A 26788-nucleotide genomic window follows, 5' to 3' on the forward strand; every position below is an offset into this window, starting at 1 on the left:
AAAAATAACGTATTAATTTTTAAAAAGTAGGTTAAAGGGCAGAATTATGGCAGTTTTCCTTTTTTTTTAAGTTTAGGAGATATATTCCAAACTTCTTGCTGTTGTTAGTTGCTGTTGAATTGATTCTGACTCATGGCAACCTCGTGTGCAGAGTAGAACAATGTCTTACGGTATTCAAGCATGACCTTTTAGAAACGGGCTTCATACATTTTTGTAGTCTTTGATGTATATTTCAAAATTTGTACAGTTTAAATAGTCACCACTTGACAGTAATTTTTTTTTTTAAGAGTCATAAACTTTATCGGGCAACATTTAAAACTGAGGAACTATCACTTAAAAAAAATTTTTCTAATTTCTTGTTTTCCTTGAAAAATCAGTACATCCAACAATAGTGGGCTGCATTGTTCTGTGAAAGCAGTTGGCTGGAGCTGAGTACCAACTACCATAGATGCCCTCCTTGTTCCTCAGTAGTGAATCTAAGGGTCACTTCCCATTTTTCATTTTGCTTACTTTTCTAAAAATAGTCCTATTAAGAGAAATGTGAAATTCTTCTTTAGCATGTCTCTCCAAAGCAGTTGCTGTTTGGCTCATGGTGATTCCGCGTGTTTCAGAGTAGAACTGTGCACTATGAGGCTGTCAGAGTAGAACTGTGCACTATGAGGCTGTCAGAGTAGAACTGTGCACTGTGAGGCTGTCAGTAGGACTGTGCACTATGAGGCTGTCAGAGTAGAACCATGTACTCTGAGGCTGTCAGAGTAGAACTGTGCACTACGAGGCTGTCAGAGTAGAACTGTGCACTACGAGGCTGTCAGAGTAGAACTGTGCACTACGAGGCTGTCAGTAGAACTGTGCACTCTGAGGCTGTCAGAGTAGAACTGTGCACTCTGAGGCTGTCAGAGTAGAACCGTGCACTACGAGGCTGTCAGAGTAGAACCGTGCACTACGAGGCTGTCAGAGTAGAACCGTGCACTACGAGGCTGTCACAGTAGAACCGTGCACTCTGGGGCTGTCACAGTAGAACCGTGAACTCTGAGGCTGTCGGAGTAGGACCGTGCACTGTGAGGCTGTCGGAGTAGAACTGTGCACTCTGAGGCTGTCGGAGTAGAACCGTGCACTGTGAGGCTGTCAGAGCAGAACCGTGCGCTGTGAGGCTGTCGGGGTAGAACCGTGCACTCTGAGGCTGTCGGGGTAGAACCGTGCACTGCGAGGCTGTCGGGGTAGAACCGTGCACTGCGAGGCTGTCGGAGTAGAACCGTGCACTGTGAGGCTGTCGGAGTAGAACCGTGCACTGTGAGGCTGTCGGAGTAGAACCGTGCACTGTGAGGCTGTCGGAGCAGAACCGTGCGCTGTGAGGCTGTCGGGGTAGAACCGTGCACTCTGAGGCTGTCGGAGTAGAACCGTGCACTGCGAGGCTGTCGGGGTAGAACCGTGCACTGCGAGGCTGTCGGAGTAGAACCGTGCACTGCGAGGCTGTCGGAGTAGAACCGTGCACTGTGAGGCTGTCGGAGTAGAACCGTGCACTACGAGGCTGTCGGAGTAGAACCGTGCATTGTGAGGCTGTCGGAGTAGAACTGTGCACTACGAGGCTGTCAGTGGCTGTGATCTTTCAGAAGTAGATCACTAGGCCTTTCTTCCAGAGCACCTCTGGTTTGATTCAGACAACCAGCCTTTTGGTTAGTAGTCGAGCGCTTAACTGTTTGTTCCATCCAGGGACTCTAGCAAAATTGATAAAAGGCAAGAGAGAGAGGGAAGACTGTATTCGAAGAAAAATGGGACCATGTATGTTTTTTTGTGGAAGTGAAAGATGTATCTACATGTTTAACATACATACAGTGTTTCTGCTAAACCAGTTTTTAAAGGTGTTTTAAAACGAACAAGGCACAACTCATTTCACTTACTTGTGTATATTACTTCCATGGCTGTTATGTGAATGTAAACTATCACTAAATCACTACTTGCACAGTATTTTACTTTTGAAGTTCTGCTGTTGGTTTATTGAAGAATTTTGAAGGAATGATGCCTAAATATGAAAGTCTTTCTTATCATAGTGAAAACACCTACTGTTGGAACTTTTTAAATGTCTTCATGAGTATTTGAGTTATTTCTAATTGCAACCTCTTGCCAATATTAATTTTTAAAAAATTCTTATAGCATTATAATCTAATGATACTTGAAAAACTCATTAAAGAAACAGGGTTGCTTATTGGATATATCAATAAACTAGTTATGTTTTTTGTTTTATTCTAAATTTTTTTTTGACCTTGAATAATTCATTTAAAATCCTCTTGGTAAATGATAGAATGTTAATATATATCATGATTTTATTAAAGGAAAGCTGTACAAAAACAGGTAGCTTTGAAAGTTGTCTAGGTTCGCAGCCAAATGAATGTAAATATTTACAAACATCATAAATTCGCTTGTAAAAAGAGGAAAAAAATAAATAAAAGCCATACTGTGATTAAAAGGGGGGCAAAGAATAAGATAAAATCATCTAGAGTTACTAGAAGAATATTTTCGTTTGGTGTTCAAAGCAAGGTAAAAAAAAAAATCAAGTAAATATTTAATATGTTTTAAGTATGGTAACAGTACAACGTAAACAGCATTCTGAGGAACATATTTTATATTGTAATGGAATAAAAGTTAGGAAACACATCAGTTTACTTAAATGTGAGTAAAGTATAATATAAATCAAAGATGACCACTCTTGTACAAATGATAATTTAATATTAAGTCAATTTTTATCTATTCCCCTCCCCCCCCAAAAAGGAAAAAAAGTAGTCAAAACTGGAAACGAGATATTTCTTATTGTTGGTCCAGCAAAGTTAAACGCGTGTAAGTTTCTCATGGTTCTTAGCAATATCATTTAGGAATAGAGGGGCTCTCCACAACTTTATATGAAAATATTTTCAGGGCTACTGGATCTTTATTATGTTAGAATCAAAAAATTTGACTTTTTTTGCTGATAAATTGAAAAAAAAAAACTGTTTTCACTATGATTCAGTATTTGTAAATAAAGCGGTTAATTTGAAAATAGCATATGCATGGGTTTTAATGGTCTAATTTTAACAGTAGTGCAATTTTGCATAATGTTAATTGCCACAAGTCAAAATCAACTTAGTGGCAACTAACAGCAACAACAACCATTGTCATGAGCAAGTGTTCTGCAGCCGAATTTCCCTATGACTTCTGTGGATAAAATGTGAGACTTACCATTAGTTTATGTGACACAGGAAAAAAATTCAAAAGAGAATGTTGTGAACAGTATTGACTTTTAAAAAATCAGTTCTTTGAGTTGTTTTTATTTATTTATTATTATTACGGTACATTAAAAGCTAAGTAAACCTAGAGCGGTACTGCTTTACTTTTCCTAAGTTTATGTTCTATCATAATGAATGACTCTTGGTGATCAGATTGATTATTTCATGAGGAAATATATATGCATACACTTATAAATTTGAAATAATTATAGATGAGTGGTATGCATCGTGCAAACATTAATTTTTTTTCTCCTGCAAATTTATATGGCAATGTTTTATATATAAATATACAGACTATATTATATTAAAACATTTCACTATTAGAATGAGACAAGTTTAGCTATTGCTGGTTTGTGGTTTATTGTTAAAGTGGAATTTCCATTCTTTGAATACTTAGGATTTATGAGATGTATGTTATATATACATATTTTTGTGTGTATGTAAATTATATAAGATACAAACACATATAATTACACACGCTTTTTTTTAATAGGTATCTCAATGGCCATCTTTATCGAGCTTAGAAACCTTAATGGTGTCACAGAAATCTGAAATAGAGTATTTAGAAGAGAAACTGAAAATAGCAAATGAAAAACTGTCAGAAAACAGATCTACCAACAAGGGTTTCTCAGGCAGCGTCGTAGCAAGTGCTGAAGGAAAACATAAGGTAGGGACATTTTTTTCATTTTGTGAGTTTGTCAGAATGAGACTAGCAAGTCAAGAGATGGGGAAAGCTAAACAAAAAGTAACAAAATAAGGCCCAACAAAAAGCAACATTTACTTCTCTGCGTATAATTCTGGAAGCTTTTTAAAAAGCATTATCTGCCAAATGCTTGATGAAATAACTGTTGGGTATAGGAAGCTTTTACTTGTAAAGACTGAGTAATAGCTTCCTAATTTAATTAATTATATTATTAGTAGCAATATACCTGTTGTGCCAGTAAACTACTATTCTTATATAAAAATGCTTTGGTAAGTTTCCCTCAATTAACTGATAAATTAATCTACCTGATAAAATTCATTTTAAAATATTAGTCATTAACTCAATTTTTAATATTAATGAGAAGCAAAATATGTCCTAATGTTTTCTATTTTGTTTAGATATAACATATACAATAATATGGAATATAAAAAGTAAGTGAATTTTAACATTAATTTGTGCATTTATTATAAGATTTCAGAGATTTTAAGGGATAGCAGTAGAGAAAACTAAGCAAATTTCATGAAACATGTTTGTCATGTACCAGCATTGTCCTAGCTTTTCCTTTTGTAGTATTTATTATGTATTCATATTATGCTGCAAAAGATTCTCCGGAAGGTTGACTAATATAAAAATTTCATATCACGTTGTAGGTATGTTATTTCTAGGTAAATTGGAATAACATTTCACTAAAAGTAAGGAGTTTTAGACATTTTTCTCACAACTTGTTTTATCAGTAGTAGAGGAATAATGCTTTTCATAAGTAGAAAACCATATTTTAAAGATAATTGTTTTGTGTGTTTGCCACTTTTTCCTATGAATAGAACAAACTATATTAACAGAAGAAGCATTTAAAATTAGACCCAGGTTTCTCTGGTACTCTTATTTACTCCCTGTAATATTATTGGTAGTTTTCAGAGGAAAGAGCCCTTTCCCCCTTTTTAAAAACCATAAGTACATTATTTGTTTTGTGCCATTTTGGAGTAGTTTCACAACCATTGAGCTTTGTTAAAATTAAAGAAAACATTCCTAAAATTGACATACAATATTAAAGGGCCTTATTTTGTTACTTGCTGTATTGCTGTAGTTTAAAAATATAGTGCTTTGATGTTTCATTGCTTTTAATAAAAGTCAAGAAAATGAGAGGGAATATTTTGAACAAAATTTTTATTTCCTTTTCGTAAGGACATGCAGTAAGTATGAGCAATATGTTGCCTAGCTTAATAGTTGCTTTCACATATTCCTTCTCCAGATTGGTATATGAAGCTGTACATAATATAAACACACATTCTTGTCTCTAGTTAGCCACATTATAGTTAATGACCATATGGTCATTATGGTATAACATCTACTGTCTGTTGTATTTATATTCCTCAAGCATATTGTTCCTTCAACTTCACAGTGTGTTAAACTATTTCAAAGGGAAAAAAATGCTTTCCCTCTTGTTTCTGGTTGTCCTATCAAGTGTAACCTTGGACCCTTGTAGAGCAATTAGACCAGCCTCTATCCCCTCCTTTGTAATGAGGTTTCTTGCATTTCTGAGTCTATAACCCTTTAGTCTTCCCTAATGGGACATCATTATTCTGAAAGAAACAATGTAAATGTAAATGAATATTCTCATTAACGAGTCACAGAGAAACCTTTAGCGGTAGCGCTGTGGTAATTCCGCTTGTTATTTCTCTGGTATTCCATGCAGGATTTTTTTATAATTCATTATTAGTATTCAAAATTACTTGTTCTTTAATTTTGCATGTCTTTCATAATCCAGTGTTCCAACTGGTTCAACTATGTCCTTGTTTTGTTCTCGAGGAACCACCTGTGAAACGTTCAAGGTCTTTGTCCCCAAAGAGCTCTTTTACAGACTCAGAGTTGTTAAGGAAGCTGAGGAAGGCTGAAAGAAAGATTGAAAACTTAGAGAAGACACTACAACTGAAGGTGAATATTAAAACATTTCTATAGCAGTAACCTTGCAAAGATAAAGGTATACCAAAGTAAACGTGTATTCACAAATTACTGTTTATCATTTATCATTAGTGAATTGAGTTACCTGTATAAAGATGTCTAATCAGTTGATCTTGTTTTTAAGATTTCTGAGGAGCAGGAAGTGATTAAAAAAAAAAATTTTTGCTACATAAAAACAAAAGGCTGTTTTTTTAATAAAAAATACTTTTTTAAATAGTTTTTCTGAGCCCCCCCCCCCAAAAATAGAGCAAGCGGAAAGAGCATTTCTTGCAGTTCTTTATATATGACAAAGACATAAAAATAAAAGTTAAAAATGATATTAAACTAGTTCAAGTCATTTAGAATTATCTGATATAGAAAAATTACGTAACTAAAATGCAAAAAATATATATAATTCTTCTCCATTTCAGTTGAATTTGTCTCAGAACACATGACATGTGAATCGGCACTCTACCAATCTTTTAGAGGCATATCCTCTACCACCCTATCTTTGAGAGCCTGTACTTCCTAAGTTGTACCGTGTGGATTCTCTTCAGAGGGAATTGTTCATGCACGTTGAAGCAATTTTATGACTATATTGAGGACTTTAATTTTTTCCTGGTTTTAATATGGCTAAATTTTTCATTTTTCCTTCACTGCTACCTGAAGCCATGTACTGTTTGAAGTTCATTCATATAATTGAATTTCAGGTAGCTGTATGACATTCCAGAAGCAAAACACTTTACACATGATTGGAATCCAGTACATTTAAAGTTTATGCTCTTTCACACATTATATAGATAATCCTTAAGTATAAAAATGTTTGAGTTAGATTGTGTGTGTTCTAGAACAAAATATGGTTTAGATTAGTTAACCATAAGCTACAATTAGTTTTATCTGCATTTTCACTAAATATTAGGTTAATTCATGCTTATTCAGAGTTAAAATGTTATTTCTAAAATAAAGTTATCATCTATTGTTTCTACCAAAAATCTAAGGACCAGATGATCAAAGCTTACTCACATTTAGCCTACTTGAAATTTAAAAGGAATTTAGATACACATCTGAGTTATTTGCTCATTTATTTGTTTACTCAGTAACATTTTACTGTGCATTATAATTAGCCAGGTATTGTGCTTGTCCCTTGCTGTATAATAGGAGACAAGGCATGTTTCTATTCTTCAAGACCCTTTCTCTAGTTAGGAAGATAGTGAGAAGTTAGAATCCAAGGGGCCCTACTGGTACAGTGGTGAAGTGCTAGGCTGCTAACTGAAAGATTGGTGGTTTCAACCCACCCTGTGGCTTCAAGGGAGAAAAGACCTGAAGATCTGCTGCCATAAAGCATACAGCCTAGAAAGCCAAACAATAGTTAGAATCCAGTGTCTTAAATGTAAAAATGGGGATTGATGTTGTGTGCCGTTAATTCTATTCTGATGCACAGTGACCCTATATGATGGAGTAGAGCTACTCTGTAGGGTTTCCTAGGCTGTAATCATTATGGAAACAGATCGCCAGGTCTTTTCTCCCTCAAAGCCACTGATGTATTCTCCTGTGGAGTCACAGGTGAGTTTGAACAGCCAACCTTTCAGTTAGCAGATGAGTGCCTAACCATTGCACCACCGGGGATCCTTAAAAAATGATGTAAGCACAGGATTATGGGCATGTTTAGAAGGCTGGTCTATCATCTTCCTTCTTCTCCATAGTTCTTGGAGCCTGCATACCAAGGCTTTTGTCCCATGCAGAAGCAGAGAATCATCAGCCATTTGCTATCAGATATCTGTGTCTTTGACAGTCCTTATTTTTTTTTATTTTTGGTAGAAGGAGTGGAATGATTCAAAGATATGTTTAGATCTTTTCTTTTCTCTTCCACTTCCTTAATTTCTTGATTCAAAAAGAGTCTTAACAAGGATTATACTAATTCTTTCCCTTATTCTGTGTTTCCTAACAACAGCTTTATAGGGGTAAGGCCCCAAGTTTATTTTCAGTGTAAAATCCTTTTTACACAAAATTTCTTTTCCATTTATAGTTTTTCTGTATTCATATTCCAAATCAACTGATGATAATCATGACTTTCAAATATACATTTTAATTTATGTATTTGCAAGATGAGGAAAAATTGGGAGCAAATTTTTTTCCCTTGCATTGTATCATTTTATAGGCAAGTATTTTTTATTTTTAAAGGAGCAAGGTGGTTGAATGCAAAAATTACTATAACCAAGAACATTTAACAAAAGAAATGGGTAAACAAAACCTTGTAGCAAAGCAATCCCAAGGAGAGTGATTAGGCCTGTGGTACTTTTTAATTTACTGTTGTTGTTAGGTGCCATTGAGTCGCTTTTGACTCATAGTGCAACCCTATGTACAACAGAATGAAGCACTGACTAGTTCTGCACCATCCTCACAATCGTTGCTATGTTTGACCCATTATTACAGCCACTGTGTCAATGCATCTCATTGAGATTCCTCCTCCTTTGCGCTGAACCTCTACTTTACCAAACATGATGTCCTCCAGGGACTGGTCCCTCCTGATAGCATGCCCAAAGTATATGAGAGTAAAGTAAAGTCAAGTCTTGCCATAGTCTTGCCACCCTCGCTTCCAAGGAGCACTCCGGCTGTATTTCTTCCAAGACAGACTTGTTTGTTCTTCTGGCATTCCATGGTATGCTCAGTATTCTTCTCTAACCGTAATTCAAAGGCATCAATTCCTCTTGTGTCTTCATTATTCATTGTCCAGCTTTTGCATGCATATGAGGCAGTTGAAAACACCGTGGCTTGGGTCAGGTGCACCTTAGTCTTCAAGGTGACATCTTTGCTTTTTAACATTTTAAAGAGGTCTTTTACAGCAGAGTTGCCCAATACAATGCATCTTTTGATTTCTTCACTGCTGTTTCCATGGGTGTTGATTGTGGACCCAAGTAAAATTAAATACAACTTCAATCTTTTCTCCATTTACCATGACGTTGCTCACTGGTCTAGTCGTGAAGATTTTTGTTTTCTTTATATTGAGGTGTAATCTGTACTGAAGGCTGTGGTCTTTGATCTTCATCAGTAAGTGCTTCAAGTCCTTTTCACTTTCAGCAAGCAAGGTTGTGTCATCTGTGTAACGCAGGTTGTTGATGAGTCTTCTTTCAGTCCTGATGCCACATTCTTCTTCTTATAGTCCAGCTTCTCAGATTTACTCAGCATACAGACTGAATATGTATGATGAAAGGATACAACCCTGACACACACCGTTCCTGAGTTTAAACCATGCAGTATCCCCTTGTTTTTTTTAAATGACTGCCTCTTGATCCATGTACAGGTTCCTCATGAGCACAATTAAGTGTTCTGGAATTCCCATTCTTTGCAGTGTTACCCATAATTTGTTATGATCCACACAGTCGAATGCCTTTGCGCAGTCAAAAACACAGGTAAACATCTTTCTGGTATTTCTGCTTTCAGCCAGGATCTGTCTGACATCAGCAATAATATCCCTGGTTCCAAGTCCTCTTCTGAATCCGGCTTGAATTATCTGGCAGTTCCCTGTCAATACGCTGCAGCTGCTTTTGAATGATCTGTAGCAAAATTTTACTTGTGTGTGATACTAATGATATTAACATCAGCTGAACTTGTCTGCCATGGGTGACCAGCGGCATAGCTTCCAGCATCACAGCAACATGAAAGCTCCCACAGTACAACAAACTGACAGACAAGTGGGGGCATTAGGCTATAATAATAGTATTGCTGCTGTTGCTCAAGTGCATGTGAATATAAGGTAAGGGTAGGAATTTGTGATTTTAAAAATATATGTGTTGATATTGGTGCTCCTTTTGTAGACCATTACCTACTAATACATGTTGAACTTTTGTCAGGGCTTTTCCCAAATCAGTATTCTATGGAAACTGGTCTTCCAGAAGCCAATGAGAGCATGGCAAACAAAAATGGTCCTTGCTCAAATAATTATTATAAACATTGGGTCAAATAGTTTCTTATTTGTGAGTCTTCAACATATTGGCATGCATTATGAATCTATAAAAAGATATAATACATTATTTCTCATATTTACTTAATAATACCTATTAACATTTCCAAAAAAATACTATTTCATGGTGGATACTATGGGAAATGCTGAATTAAAGACAAAAGACATGATCCATGTCAGTGTAGGTAGCTTTAGGATCCCATGTTGATCACCAGGATGGATTGAAGGGATGGAGGGACAAGTAAATTTCACCAGTAGTCCATGGAACATACTTGTATACACTGAAATTGTGCTCTTTATTGTATCAGCAGTAAGTAATGTGTATTAGATTATTCCAATACTAATTACAAAATTTATAGAAATATTAACAAATTATCTTGCCCGGTTTACTTTCATGGTTAATGTACCTATTTTCAAGGCGGGTGACCAACATCGTGATAGACAAACCAATAGTAGTGAAAGAGATCAAAGCCATTATTATAAAAATCCCACACATGAGCCTGACTTCATGACTGTGGTGCCCTAACAACCTATGAAGTATAATTTGGAAAGCACAGCACCAGACCTTTATGAAATCTTTAGTATTCTTGAAATCACTAACGCATTGTATCCCTGATTTACTCATTTTTGACAACTTGATTCTGTTAGCACTTTTCAATGCTATTTGTTAATTTATTTTTTACATAACATTTTATTGTGTTTTCGATGAGAGTTTACACAGCAAATTACGTTCTCATTTAACAATTTCTGTATGAAGTATTCAGTGACATTGATTACATTGTTCACTGTGTGTCAACATTCTCATTAATTCCATTCTGGTTGTTCCATTTCCAGTAATCTAGTTTCTCTGTGCCCTTAACTTCTCATCTTTGCTTTAGGGTAATTGCTGACTTTTTGGCCTCACAGAGATGATTTTTTAAAGGAACACGATACCCACAGGTGATATTCTTTATTTTATGGGACACTGTGTAATATACAGATCCACCAGGTGCTCCTTGGAAACTCTTATCGGGCAGTTGTACTCCGTCCTGTAGGGTCGCTATGAGTCAGAATCGACTCGACGGCACTGGGTTTTTGGGTGTAATATATACCTATTCTTGTCTTCTTATAAAAGTGACATTCATACAATATTTGTCCTTTTGAGATTGACTTATTTCACTCATCCATGTTATGTTTTGTGACCTCTTCGTTATTCTTTATGATTTTAGTATTCTGTTGTATTTATCAATGTTATTTTATGACATTAATGTGTCATTTGAAGACAGTTTATATCTTTTACTTTTCAGTGCCCTGGTTTTCATGAACTTTATATATTCTGCTGAAATTAGATACACATGGAATCCTTGGTATTTCATTAAAATACATATATATATTTCTTTTTTACTTTTCTACAGTCTTGCTGTCATTCCCTAAAGATTGAAAACTACTTTATTAACAGTATCCATGATCTTGGTTTGCCTTATTCCTGTAAAGGAGCCTTTGGGCAAACCAGTGGATTAGATCAAGAATCATTTATATTCTTAAGTATTCAAAAAGGGAACTGCAGATGTCTTTGAGGAAAGTCAGTTATACAATATTTCTATTTTCTATTTCCTAATGATTTTTTTTTTAATGATTTAGTCATTCAGACTTGTTTGTACCGAGAATTTAGAGCCTCTGATTTAGTTTAGTTTAATTATAGGTGCTCAGTAAATGTTTTAATGATTTAAGGATTAAATGGTTAATTTAATCCATCCAATACCCAAGTGGATCTAATTCAGTGGCTGCCTGTGGGATTATTTTTTGGTATGTATCTTCTGAGGAAAATGGAGTAATTAATGATATATAATGTATTTGTTAGTTCTTACACTTGGTTTTGTTGTGAGATCTTTGAGGATAATACTTCCCAAATGAAATACTATTCTTAAGACTTTGACTGTTATATGTCATATGAGACTGGAAGAATCATAATCCAAACTATGGCTACACTGGATTTGTTAGCATTTTATGAAAAAATATCTTGGTTATTCTTTTTAAATATTATTTCTTTTGAGATCTTCAACTTTTGACTGATTATTTCAGCTGTTCTTACAGTAAAGTGGGGAAAAGTTTTTATTGTATATGTATATGTAAAATGTAAATATGTGTACCTTGTATTAACATTTTTATAAAATTTTACTGTCTTTTCTTGAAGTAGAAATAGGAAACAATAGTTTCTAGGACTAATTTTACCTGTGAATTACAGTTTGACTGCAGCATCCTGAAAGTTTGACTCTGTGGATAAAACTGCATTTTAAAATAATTATTATTAAAAATTATATCCATCAAATTGATTTATTAAATAATCTCTAGTTTGGTTCCATTGTTATCATGTAATCTCTAGCTTAGACTTTAATAATTTTAGAATAATTATGTAAGCGGTCTAGTGTTTGGTATAATAAGTTAAAAACATAAAATTAAAGCACAAAACTCATCTATAAAACCATTTTCCTGTAATTGCTACTTAATGGAAGGAGGCACTTATTTGAATTACTATAGGAAAAAAAAATCTATTTCTTAATATTGAAATATATTGCACTAAAGTTTTAGGAGTTAGAGATGGCAGCATTGAGTGCTTACAATATTAATTAGTCTACCTAATACAGAGTCTGGCACACAGTGAGTAATATATGAGACTCCGGAATTTTTTTATTGATCTTAATCTATGGTTTAATAACTTAAAATACTTTCTATTTGAGAATTAGGGTAATATTGAATAATAATATTTTCAATAATAATTTCAGTGACTGAGGCAGTACTTAACAAATGCTAAAACAGTGACAGTATTTACAGAAAGTAGATTAGTGATTACTATGTGCTGAAGGGAGGCAGGAAAGGGAAGTTAATGCTTAAAGGGTACAAAATTTCTGTTTAGGTGTGGTTGGCAAAGTTTTAGAGATGAATAGTGACAACAGTTATACAAAGAGTGGCTCCAGAAGACAAAGTAAAGTATTATAATGATATGCACAAAGACCTGAATTTAGAAAATCAAAAGGGAAGAACACCCTCAGCATTTCTCAAGATGAAAGAACTGAAGAAAAAATTCAAGCCTGGAGTTGCAATATTGAAGGATTTTGGGGGGAAAATATTAAACAACTCAGGAAGCATCAAAAGAAGATGGAAGAAACACACAGAATCACTATACCAAAAAGAATTGGTCGACTTTCACCATTTCAGGAGGTACATATGATCAAGAACCAATGGTCCAGGAGGAAGAGGTCCAAGCTGCACTGAAGACACTGGTGAAAAACAAGGCTCCAGGATTTGATGGAATACCAATTGAGATGTTTCAACAAACAGATGCAGTGTTGAAAGTGCCAAGAAATTTGGAGGACAGCTGCTTGGCCAACCGAATGGTAGAGATCCATATTTATGCCTATTCCAAAGAAAGCGGATCCAACTGAATGCTGATATTATCAAATGATATCATAATATCACACACAAGTAAAATTCTGCTGAAGATCAGTCAAAAATAGCGGCAGCAGTAGATCAACAGGGAACTTCCAGAAATTCAAGCCCAATTCAGTAGAGGACGTGGGACCAGGGATATCATTGCTGATGTCAGGTGAATCCTGGATAAAGGCAGAGAATACCAGAAAGATGTTTACCTGTGCTTTATTGACTATGCAAAGGCATTTGACTGTGTGGATCATAACAAATGATGGATAACATTGCAAAGAATGGGAATTCCAGAGCACTTGTGCTCATGAGGAACCTGTACATAGGTCAAGAGGCAGTTGTTAGAACAAGGGGATACTGCATAGTTTAAAGTCAAGAAAGGAGTGCATCAGGGTTATATCCTTTCATCATACTTATTCAATCTGTATGCTGAGTAAATAATCTGAGAAGCTGGACTATATGAAGAAGAACAGGGCATCAGGATTGGAGGAAGACTTATTAACAACCTGCAAAGACTGTTACCTTGAAGTCTAAGGTGTGCCTGACCAAGCCATAGTATTTTCAATGGCCTCATATGCACGTGAAAGTTCAGCAGTGAATAAGGTAGACCGAAAAAGAATTGAGACATTTGAATTATGGTGTTGGCAAAGAATATTGAATATACCACAGACTGCCAGAAAAATGAACAAATCTGTCTTGGAAGAAGTACAGCGAGAATGCTCCTTAGAAGCAAGAATGGGAGACTTCATCTCACATACTTGGGATATGGTATCAGGAGCGACCAGTTACTGGAGAAGGACATTATGCTTGGTAAAATAGAGGGTGAGTGAAAAAGAGGATGACCTTCAACAAGATGGATTCACACAGTGGCCGCAACGTTGGGCTCAAGCATAAGAACGATTGTGAGGATGGTGAAGGACTGGGCAGTGTTTCTTTCATTCTGTTGTGTATAGGATCACCATGAGTTGGAACCAACTCGACAGCACCTGACGACAACAACAATATAATAAAATTAGCCATTTTAACCATTTGTCTATTCTAGATATTTCATATAAGTAGGTTCCTACAATATTCTTTTGTGTCTGGCTTATTTTACTTAGCATAATGTTTTCAAGTTTCATCCATTTCCTAGCATGTATTAGAACTTCATTCCTTTTTGTGGCTGAATAATATTGTATTATATACCACATTTTGTTTATTCATTCATCTGTTGATGGACATTTGGGTTGTTTCCACTTTTGACTTGTGATGCTATTAATTAATTTTGTGTGTGGCCTTTCTGGCCATGGTCTTGTAACTTCCACTCAGGTGATTGTGTGATAGAGTAATTGTGGCCTACCAGGGAATTGGTCACTTTTGTCCTTAAAAATGAGAGCCAATTCCAGAGCAGAGAGGAGGAGCCCGCCACCAAGTAAGGAGACTAGCAGGAAAGACCCAGTAGCAGAGACCCAGCAGCAGGAGATGGTGTGGTGGGCGTCCCGGCCCACAGAGGGAGAAAGCTGAGTGCCTTCGGGCAGAAACTGAGGGACAAGGAGAGGTACCTGTGAGCATGGCTGGGAAGAGTGTTCCTGCCCCTGAATTATAACTGTTATTTCACTAATAAAAACAAACAAACAAAAAGCCCAAACCCGTTGCCATTGAGTAGATTCTGACTCATAGCGACCCTGTAGGACAGAGTAGATCTGCCCCATAGAGTTTCCAAGGAGTGCCTGGCAGATTTGAACTGCCGACCTTTAGGTTAGCAGCCGTAGCACTCACTGCCCTACCAGGGTTTCCAGAACTACCATATGACCCAGCAATTCCACTCCTAGGTATATATACAAAGACTTAAAAGCACAGAGCTAGAGAGCTGAATGCCTTTGTTCAGGAGGCTTCCTGGCAGAGTGAGGTACCTCCAGGCAATTATCAGTGGAGCTACAGAGCTTTGGAACACTTGCCCCAGCAGGGCAGATGCTACGGACGATGAGGCCTGAGGATCCGAGAGGCTAAGGAATCAGGGAACAGAAGCTGAAGAGACAAGCAACACGGGAAGCTGAGCTGCTTCAGTCTCAAAGGGTATGGCCATGACCTCTAGAGTCTCAAAGGGTGGAGCCATGGTCTCTGGTGTTTCTGAGGGTGGAGTTGCCACTCATATGGACTAGGAGAATGGTGTGCCTAAAGCTGAGAGAGCAGAGCTGCTGGTCCAGTGGACCTGGAAGGCAGAGCTAAAGCCCAGGGCTGAGGGACCTCCACTCAGAATCCAGAAAGTGTGACTAATACTTAGAGTCTGGAGGACAGGGCTATTGCATAAATGGCCTCAGAGAACAGAGGTTAATTTTCAAGCCTTGAGGACGAATGTATTGTGTTCTGCTGACTTGCTTGGTGCCTGTTATGCCTTCTTTCCCTCCAATTTTTCCCATTTTTAATGGCAATGTCTAGTTTGTGCTTGCTTGTTGCACTATTGGCCTTGAAAGCAGATAATTTGTATTCTAGATTTCACACAAATGAAGAGGAATTTTTGGATTCTGGACTTGGAGTTGATTTAAGACTTTTGCTGTGATATGATGGGGTGCATATATTTTACCTGTGGCAAGGACATGAATTTTGCGGAGCCAAAGGGTGGAAGGTCATTGATTGAATTATGTAACCAAAAAATATGTGTATCAATTTGGTTAGGTCATGATTCCCAGTATTGTATGATTGTATACCATTTTGTCATCTGATGCGACTTTCCTATGTGTTGTAAATCCTATCACTATGATGTTAATGAGATGGATTAGTGGCAGTTATGTTGATGGGATCTACAAGATCAGATTGTGTCTTAAGCCAATCTCCTTTGGTATATAAAAGAGAGAAGCGAGCAGAGAGACATGGGGACTTCATATCACTAAGAAACTAGAACCAGGAGAATAGCGAGTCTTTGGAACCGTGTTCCCTGTGCTGAGAACCTCTACAACCAGGGAAAGGTTGATGATGAGGACCTTCCTCTGGAGCTGAGAGAGAGAGAAGGCCTTGCCCTGGAGCTGATGCCCTGAATTTGGACTTTTAGCCTACTAGACTGTGAGAGAAACTTCTCTTTGTTGAAGCCATCTACTTGTATTTCTGTTATAGCAGCACTAGATGTCTAAGATAGTTGCTTTTCCTTTTTCCTGATATCCTTCAGTGCACAAAATTTTTTATTTTGATGAAGTCCAATATATCTATTTTTTTGTTGTTGCTCATGCTTTTATCATGTTTAAGAATTTACTGCCACGTACAAGTCCCTGAAGATTCACTCCTATGTTTTCTTCTAAGAGTTTTATGATTTTAACTCTTATTTTAGGTTATTCATCCATTTTGAGTTAATTTTTGTATATTCTTCTTCATGTAGAAATCCTCTCGTCCCAGAGTCATTTGTTGAAAAGATATTCTTTCAGTGTTGAATGGACTTGGCACCCTTGCTGATAATCAGTTGTCTGTAGCTTTATGAATTTATTTCTGGACTCTCAATCCTATTCTATTGATCAATGCTTTTCTCCTGATACCAATACCATAATGTTTTGATTACTGTAGCTTTGTAGGAAGTTTTGAAATTGGGAAATGGTGAGTACTCCAGCTTGTTTTGGCTATTTGAGGCCCTCTGCAATTACATACAAATTTAAGGATTGACTTTTCCAGTTCTGCAAAAAAGGGTTTTGGAAAATTGACAGGGATTGCATTGAATCTGTGGATTGTTTAGGGTAGTGTTGACATCTTAACAATATTAAGTTTTCAAATTCAACACCATGAATCCCTTTCCATTTATTTAGGTCTCATTTAAATTTTTTCACCCATGTTTTATAGTTTTCAGTGTGCAAGTGTTTCACCTCTATGTTTAAAATTATTCCTAGGTGTTTTACTCTTTTAGATGCTTTTGTAAAAGACATTGTTTTCTTAATTTCTTTTTCTGCTTGTTCATTGCTGATGTATAGAATCACTACTGATTTTTGTGTTTTGATCAACTTTGCTGAATTCATTTCTTAGTTTCTATTCATCTAGTAGTTGTCTTTAGAAATCTTTGGGGTTGTCTATATATAGAATCATGTTATCTATGAATAAAAATGATTTTACTTATTCTTTTCTGATCTGGACACTTTTTATTTCTGTTTTTGCCTAGTTGCTTGAGCTAGAACTTCCAGTACACTGCTGAATAGCAATGGTAAAACTGGGAAACCCTATCTTGTAGTATATGGTTTTTGCATTGAAATGAACAATATCAATTGAATTGCTGATATCCTGAACTTTTGACTTTCACTGTATTTATTAAGCCATGCCACTTTTAGCAAGTTTCTAGTAACTCTGATCTCTGTATCTTATAAAACTATTCAGGATAACAGTTTACTCTGAATACCTTTGTCAAGTGATGTTATTCTCAAATTATTTCATCAAGTATTTCCATTTCCATATGGCATATAAACCACTTCTTGGTACACAAAAGACTGAAATACTTCCTAATAACTACTTAAGAGAATTATTGAAGTTATCCTGTTGGAAACATTTTCAAAGCAAAATGGCCAAATAGGCCACTGAGACAGGTAGAATTGCAGTAAAATAATGGAAGCTATAAGTATTATCTCACTGTCGAGATGAGAGATAGATGTTCTGGAAAACAGTGAATGTGACTTCTAAAAGATATGGGCATCACTATCAATGCCTGGAAAGTGGAGCAGGAAGGAAACTAACTTTTGCTTTGTGTCTCCATAGAGCAGGCCCAGGGTCAGGGGCTTTGCCTATGTTAGTTTATTTAATTTAATCACCATATTTTAAACCTCTGAGCTCTTGTCCGAATTTTACAGTAAAAAACCCATTGCCATCAAGTCGATTCTGACTCATAGTGACCCTATAGGACAGAGTAGAACTGCCCCATAGAGTTTCCAAGAAGTGCCTGGTGGATTTGAACTGCCAGCCTTTTGGTTAGCAGACATAGCTCTTAACCACTATGCCACCAGGGTTTCCATCTTACAGTAAAGGAAATTAAATTAATTTAAATAGTGTTCTTAAGATTATGGAGCTAACATGAGGAAGCTGCAAGAATGGAATTCACATCTTTCTGTCTGGTGTATCCCTACTCTTCTTATCTCACATTATTGTTAGACAGTACTTGTTGCCACCACCAAATAAGTATAGAAGTTTCTTCATAAAGAAATACGAATGATGTTAAAAAACATTTCGTATCTCAAGGGGGAAATATTCAAGTAATTATTTTACACAGTTCATAAGTAATCCACCTACATCTTCTGAGGACTGAGAACTTGGCCTTTATTAGTTTATTTTATGGTTATATCTGAAAATGAAGATTTATCTTGTGTTATATTTAAAACATTCGGGAGTAGTTGACTATAACTGTTTAAGCTAGGTGTTGAGATAAAAAAGTAGTGTTTGGACTGAATATTCTGTGACCTCTCCAAGAGTACTGAGCCCAGCTCTGTCATTCCAGGTCTTCATGGTAAAACCCACAAAGGCTAGGCTATGATACTTCTAACAGAGCTAGTCAAATTTTCTTTCTCCTGTGTAAAGCTTGGGATTGATTATACCCTAATTATGAATTCATTCACTGAAGAATTTGTCTTACTATGATTAGTATTCTGACCCTAATCATATGTGCACTTACAACTAACAAAGAAATCACGTGTAGACAAATCCTTAGTTTGAAAAAGAAAGAAAAATTTAAAAACCTGCAACATCAGCTCATGGTATCTGTATTTATACTGATTAACGACAGGGGAAAGAATGAAACTAATTCAATAGCAAAATTTTGAAATGACTTAAGCAGCTTGAAAGAAATGCAGCAAGTGGGTCAGATTTATTCTGTAGAAGCAAAGTCTCTGTGACTTTAGGCACTCTTCCATTTCTTCTGCTTAAGCGTTTTAAAAATTAATTCATGTTTACATGCTACTTTCTCTCAGATTTCCCACTTAGATGGGTAGTCTTACTTGAAACATTATATTAATACTTTCTTCAAATTTGTGTGCTTGCTTTTTTGTGTTCTGCAGAGCCAAGAAAATGATGAGCTAAGAGATGCCCACGAAAGACGCAAGGAAAGGCTACAGATGTTACAGACCAACTACAGAGCAGTGAGAGAGCAGCTGAAACAGTGGGAGGAAGGCAGCGGCATGTGAGCTACGTGGCTCGTAAAGGCATTCCCCACTATTAAACGGGATGGAGCAGCATTATATAGGCATTATAATGGCTTTTGTTGGATTTTAAAGAAATTGTTTTGTAGTCAAGCCTTTATTGTGAAATTTTAAGTAGAGAACATAATAAATGAAAACAGAAAAGTATGGTAGCAATAATTATAGATTTTTCCTCTCATTTGCAGATATCAGCAGTAGATGGTTATGAATTACTGTGCACCTTTTTAATATCAGTGGAGTAGCTTAATAAAAGTATATGATTTCAAAGCAAAAATAATTCATACAAATGTAAAATGACTTTTAAATAAATAAAATGCTGTTCCTAAAATGTTTATAACTCAAAAAATATTTAAGTCTCCATTAAAAGACAAGAGAAATATGAAATTCACATGTATAGTTAACTGACTTAAAACTATTTCAACCTGGTATGCAATTTAAAAATCTTTACTATCCATCAGTTTGTTCTGCAGCTTATCTGAATGAATTGGCGGTCTCAGTTCAATTGCTCTGAACAGGTGTTCAGACCTTGGCTAGGTGTAAGTGGCTCCCCTGTTAACAGTATCAACAGAGGGCATAGGGCTGAATGAGTATAGAAAATCTACTACCCTCTTATCTTTTGAGATAGATCCTTTAGGGCAGTGTTGATGATACACATTGGCCTGTTCTATAGAGAAATACTGTTTCTAAATTGGCCAGTACAGCACTTTTACAAAATAAAAACGAAGAGTTTGTTTTATGTACAGAAAATGGAAACATAAAGAGCATTTGCCATGACTTGTAGATAATTGACACATCAAAATTTTTTTCTCTTGATGAATGGAAAGTGTTTCAAATTGCTTGTCAGGAAAGCAGTGATAAAGCAATTTGTCCTGCATTTAGCCCAAGTAACTTTTTAGTAGCTACCAGAAGTATGAAAACTACTTTCTGACATATTCACTGATAATAGCTTGTTTGAAGATAGAGCATCTGTACCACATTCAGTTTGGCTGGTTGCAAATTCTAGATGAGTTGCTTATAGTCTATTTTTGAGACTGTGTGGTAGAATGAATGGGAGAATTCCACGTGTCGGCTTAAAATTTTATAGTCTAGATTTAGGAAATTATGATACAGGATTTTTAATTTCTACAATTTAGGCTTTAGGAAATTCATCTAATAAGAAGTGAGCTTGCATTAGAAATCTGGCCTATAAATAATTTTAAATTTTAGGGAGTGATAAATGAACTTTTATTGCATTTTGAACATGTTAAGAAAGAAAACAACTTCATTTTAAAAGCAGGACTGATATCAGAAAAATCAAGAGAGCATATCCCCAGCAACTTCGACAAGAAGATTCTGATGCCGTATGGAATGAACTGGCATATTTCAAAAGGGAGAACCAGGAGCTAATTATCGAAAAGTGAGTTTCTTTTTTTAATAATATGGACTTAGATATACATTTGAGCGAATTTTCTTGGCTCTAAGGCCACGAGAGATATACCTTATAAAATTTGAAAATGAAATAATCTGTTTTTTACCAACAAAAGTGAAGAAAAAGAACTAGCATATGTATGTGTATAGCAATAACTATATATATGTATATACATACACACACACATATATATGTATGTATGTACAGCAGTAACAAGTTGCATATTTGCTAGGGCTAACTGAAACTGTATAATATGATCTAGGGATTGTGTTAATTAATGTGGCTCTCATCTGTTGGAGGTGTCGTTCTTCATTAGCCTGTATTTTAGACACTGCCATGCTTCATTTTTGGAATGAGGTGGAGAGGGGATAACCTAGCCAGCCATCCTTGTTTGATCTCCTAGATACATACACAATGCAGAATGCCTGAACTCTCTTGGTTCCCTGCCCTGTCCTGCTAATCCCAGCTGAGCTCATTATGGTGTAGCCTTGCTGCTACTCTTGCAGCCAGAGCTGTCCAAGCTAATTACTGGTAGCAGCAGAACTGCCTGTTAAGGGGCTGGTGTGGATCTGCTAACATGGTCCTTGGTAGTGACCTGCAAAAGACACGAGGGAATTGCTTTCTTTCTTGCTGTGCACTGCCTGTCCTTTGGGCTTAATGCTGATCCCTTCACACAGGTCTTTTAGCTGCCGTAAGTATAAAACTTGATGAAAGATACTCACATTTTAGAAAATACATAGTTTGCTTCCTTGATCTTATAATTCACAGACTATTATACTCCACCTGGCAAAGACAAAACACTTTTTTTTGGTAAACAAAAAAGGAGTTACACCAACATAATTAGCCTCTTCTGCTACTTAACTGTTTCTTTATTGAGTCTTGACTCAGACAGACCATTGCAATTTTCCTGAAAGCCTACATGTCTTTTGGGTTGCTAGAATTTAGCAGCATGTGACATAATGCAATTGAATATCACTCAGTTTTCTTAGCTAGAAAGTGAGAATCTTTTATGTATGATAGCACTCGTAACTTTGGATTGTAGCCTTTTCCAAGTAATGACAAACTTTTAGGGAAATGACCATATCCAATTTAAATGTGTACTGCCAATTCCCTCTTAAAGTGCAGTGTGCCCTATTAGGACTAAATGTTTGATACTGATAGTGGAGTCTCTTATCTCGAAAATTATTTTATAAATTACATGTATTTGTTATGGAAACATTTCCTGATCATTTTAAAACAGCTTTATTGAGATAATTCACAAACCATACACTTTACCCGTGTAAAGTGTACAGTGCAGTGGCCCTTAGTATATTCACAGTTGTTTATCCATAATTACAATTTTAGAACATTTTACCACCTCAAAAAGAAAACCCACATTCCTTAGCTGTTATCGCCTAACTCCCGATCTCCCCTGGCCCTGGCAACCACTAATCTACTTTCTGTGTCTATAATTCTAGACAAGTGGGATCATACAACATATGGTCCTTTGCAACTGGATTCTTTCACTTAGCATAATGTTTTCAAGTTCATCTGTGGCATAGCATGTATCAGTACTTGTCCTGATAATCTTGATTGATCTTTTTGCCTCCAAAAAATAAAGTTAATTTTGGACAAAGTCCATTAGGTGAGATGTGTAATCTAATTAGGTGTGAGATCTAAGCTATACAAGAAAACTCATGCAGAGGTTAGTTAGAAGTGACACATTAAAAAAAAAATTTATTTACGAATGAAATAGAGCTAAAGAAAAAGTATTAAGGCCTTATTCATAAAGTCAGGGAACTCTTAGAATTCTGGCCTGTTCACTCAACAGTGTTTTAAAGGTACAAATAGTCCCTTATATTAAATACTAAGAACAACAACAAAATAAATTAAAAAATAAATAAAGAATTAAATGTAAAGAATCATTATTAAAGTGTGTTTAAGTTCAGTAATGTAGTAGCCAATCATAAAATAGTTGTTTTTCAGATCAGTCTTAACTTAGTAAAAGATAATGAACTTTTGGTTGCTAACCCTCATAAAGAATACTAAAACTGATACACACGTTATAATATAGGTTATTTGGGAGGGGGGAGGTTGGGTTATTTTGTGAAACATTCTTTCAGTTAACAAATACATTCGAGTTACTGCTGTGTGACAGATAAACTCTGCTAGGTAGATGAAGTGAGAATATTAGATAAGCTTTCTACTCTCAGGGAGCTTACTTGGAAACACGTTCAATATTAAATATTCTTAATGAAATGTGATGTTAAAAATAAAACAAATGTCAGAAAGTACCATGATGATTCATTGAAATTTGTTTTACTGATGAGGACAGAAATCTTATGTTTGTTTGTTATTTACTTATATACAGTACATTGCCATTATAGTATATGCTTTTATGAGTTTTAACCTATATACAGATTTGAATAACCACCACCACAATCAGGATACCAAAAAGTCCCATCATCCCCCAAAATTCCCTTTTCCTGCCCTTTGTAGCCAGTCTTCCTCCCACTTCTAACTTCTGTTAACCACTGATTTGTTTTCCATCCCATCCCTCTAGCATTGCCTTTTTCAGAATGTTGTATGGTTTCAGGCTGTAACTCTTTGAGACTGGCTTCTTTTACTCAGTATTATGCCTCTGAGGTTCATTCATTTGTTGGTTCTTCCAATTTGTTTCTCTTTAATGCTAAGTGGTATTGTATTTTATGAATGCACCACAGTTTATCTATCTGCTGAAAGATGTTTTGGTCATTTTTAGTTTTTTTGCAATTATGAGTAGAGCTGACATACATGGGTTTTTGTGTGAATATAATTTTTTTATTCTTTTAGGTAAATAATACTGCTGGGTCATATAGTCAGTGTATGTATAACTCTATATTTTTTTATTCTTTTAGGTAAATAATATTGCTGGGTCGTATAGTCAGTGTATGTATAACTCTGTAAGAAACTGCCAGTTTTCTAGAGTGGCAAGACCATTTTTCATTCCCACTAGCAATTCATGAGAATCCAGTTGTTTAGCTTGGCAGCGCTGTGCGTTGTCACTATTTTGTTTTAATCATTCCAATAGGTGTGTATTGGTATCTCATTGTGATTTTAATTTGGTCACCACGTGTTAGAATGGACTGATGGCAACTGGTTTGGTGTGTGTTTCTGTTTTGTTTCCTTTAATGGCTAATGGTATTGACCATGTTTTCATGTGCTTATTTGCCATCTTTATATCTTTTTTGGTGAAATGTATGTTCAAATCTTTTGTCCATTAAAAAAAAAAACTGGGTGGTTATTAAACAATCTTTGTTCCTTATTGTTAGGCTTTAAGAATTCTTTACATATTTTATATACAAGTGCCCAATCAGATATTTGATTTGAAAATATATTCTTCCAGTCTGTAGATTGCCTTTTCATTCTCTTAATGGTATTTTTTGCATGGCAAAGGTCTTTAATTTTCATAAGTCTAATTTGTCAATTTTCTTTCTTCTTTAGATCATGGTTTTGATACCATATCTAGGAATTTTCTGCTTGACCCAAGGTCACAGTATTTTATCTTGGGTTTTTTTTCTTTTTGGAGAAATTTTACAGATTTACGTTTTATCTTTAGATCTCTGGTCCATTTGAGCTAAGTTTTATATAAGGTATGATTTATAGGTTGAAATTTATGTATCTGTTTACTTTTGAAAATGGATATCCAGTTGTATCAACATCGTTTGTTGAAAAGACTATCCTTTCTCCAATGAATTGTGTTTGTAACTTTGTCAAATATTAATTAGCTATATTTTTATGGGTCTTTTTTAGGATTCTGTATACAGAACAATCACCTGTTTTGGTGTAATGATTAGTTTAAAAAAATGAAAGTATAGTCACCGTAATATTTGTAAACCATAGCATAGCAAAAGTAGCAAATTCAAGAATACATATATGGAATATAAAATGAGAACTGTGAATTATCAGCAATTCAGACTGATTTGTTAAGCATAATAAAAAATGAGGGCAGAACAATAGTCAAAACAGCCTGGTACTGGTACAACAACAGATACATGGACCAATGGAACAGAATTGAGAATCCGGACATAAATCCATCCACATATGAGCAGTTGATATTTGACAAAGACCCCAAAACAGTTAACTGGGGAAAAGACAGCCTTTTTAACAAATGGTGCTGGCATAACTGGATATCCATCTGCAAAAAAATGAAACAAGACCCATACCTCACTCCATGCACAAAAACTAACTCAAAGTGGATCAAAGACCTAAATATAAAATCTAAAACGATAAAGATCATGGAAGAAAAAATAGGGACAATGTTAGGAGCCCTAATACATGGCATAAACAGTATACAAAACATTATTAAGAATTTAGAAGAAAAACTAGATAACTGGGAGCTCCTAAAAATCAAACACCTATGCTCATCCAAAGACTTCACCAAAAGAGTAAAAAGACTATCTACAGACTGGGAAAAAGTTTTTAGCTATGACATGTCTGATCAGCGCCTGATTTCTAAAATCTACATGATACTGCAAAAACTCAACTACAAAAAGACAAATAACCCAATTAAAAAGTGGGCAAAAGATATGAATAGACACTTCACTAAAGAAGACATTCAGGTAGCTAATAGATATACGAGGAAATGTTCACAATCCTTAGCCATTAGAGAAATGCAGACCAAAACTACAATGAGATTTAATCTCACTCCAACAAGGCTGGCATTAATCCAAAAAACACAAAATAATATATGTTGGAGAGGCTGTGGACAGATTGGAACACTTCTACACTGCTGGTGGGAATGTCAAATGGTACAACCACTTTGGAAATCGATTTGGTGCTTCCTTAAAAAGCTAGAAATAGAACTACCATACGATCCAGCAATCCCATTCCTTGGAATATATCCTAGAGAAATAAGAGCCTTTACACGAACAGGTAGATGCACACCCATGTTTATTGCAGCACTGTTTACAATAGCAAAAAGATGGAGGCAACCAAGATGCCCATCAATGGATGAATGGATAAATAAATTATGGTATATTCACACAATGGAATACCACACATTGATAAAGAACAGTGACAAATCTGTGAAACATTTCATAACATGGAGGAACCTGGAAGGCATTATGCTGAGTGAAATGAGTCAGTTGCAAAAGGACAAATATTGTATAAGACCACTTTTATAAGAACTTGAGAAACAGTTTAAACTGAGAAGAAAACATTCTTTTGTGGTTACGAGGTAGGGGGGAGGGAGGGAGAGTGGGAGAGGGGCATTCACTAATTAGATAGTAGATAAGAACTACTTTAGGTGAAGGGAAAGACAGCACACAATACAGGGGAGGTCAGCACAACTGGACTAAACCAAAAGCAAAGAAGTTTCCTGAATAAACCGAATGCTTCGAAGGCCAGCGTAGCAGGGGCAGGGGTCTGGGGGCCATGGTTTCAGTGGACATTTAAGTCAATTGGCAAAATCTATTAAGAAAACATTCTGCATCCCACTTTGAAGAGTGGCGTCTGTGGTCTTAAATGCTAGCGAGCAGCCATCTAAGATACATCAATTGGTCTCAACCCACCTGGATCAAAGGAGAATGAAGAACACCAAGGACACAAGGCAATTACGAGCCCAAGAGACAGAAAGGGCCACATGAACCAGAGACTACATCATCCTGAGACCAGAAGAACTAGACGGTGCCTGGCTACAACCGATGACTGCCCTGACAGGGAATACAACAGAGAACCCCTGAGAGAGCAGGAGACCAGTGGGATGCAGACCCCAAAGTCTCGTAAGAGCAGACTTAATGGTCTGAGACTGGAAGGACCCTGGTGGTCATGGCCCCCAGACCTTCTGTTGGCCCAGGACAAGAACCATTCCTGAAGCCAACTCTTCAGACATGGATTGGACTGAACAATGGGTTGGAGAGGGATGCTGGTGAGGAGTGAGCTTCTTGGATCAGGTGGACACTTGAGACTATGTTGGCATCTCCTGCCTGGAGGGGAGATGAGAGGGTGGAGGGG

At 36.1% G+C, this 26788-nt stretch overlaps 1 protein-coding gene across 5 annotated transcripts in view; it reads left to right on the forward strand.

The window, feature by feature from the left end:
* Positions 1–26788, forward strand: part of CNTLN (centlein) — a 249024-nt gene that overhangs the window by 111161 nt on the left and 111075 nt on the right. For 4 of the 5 annotated variants that reach the window (XM_049895236.1, XM_049895238.1, XM_049895237.1 and 1 more), the window contains exons 9-12: positions 3751–3924; positions 5767–5892; positions 19267–19388; positions 20684–20803. In XM_049895236.1, the coding sequence (XP_049751193.1) occupies positions 3751–3924; positions 5767–5892; positions 19267–19388; positions 20684–20803 (542 nt within the window). The remainder of the gene's footprint in view (positions 1–3750; positions 3925–5766; positions 5893–19266; positions 19389–20683; positions 20804–26788) is intronic. The other variant, XM_049895239.1, reaches the window with a different exon arrangement.

The sequence above is a fragment of the Elephas maximus genome, chromosome 9 (assembly GCF_024166365.1).
Source record: "Elephas maximus indicus isolate mEleMax1 chromosome 9, mEleMax1 primary haplotype, whole genome shotgun sequence".
In the NCBI taxonomy this organism is placed as follows: Eukaryota; Metazoa; Chordata; class Mammalia; order Proboscidea; family Elephantidae; genus Elephas; species Elephas maximus.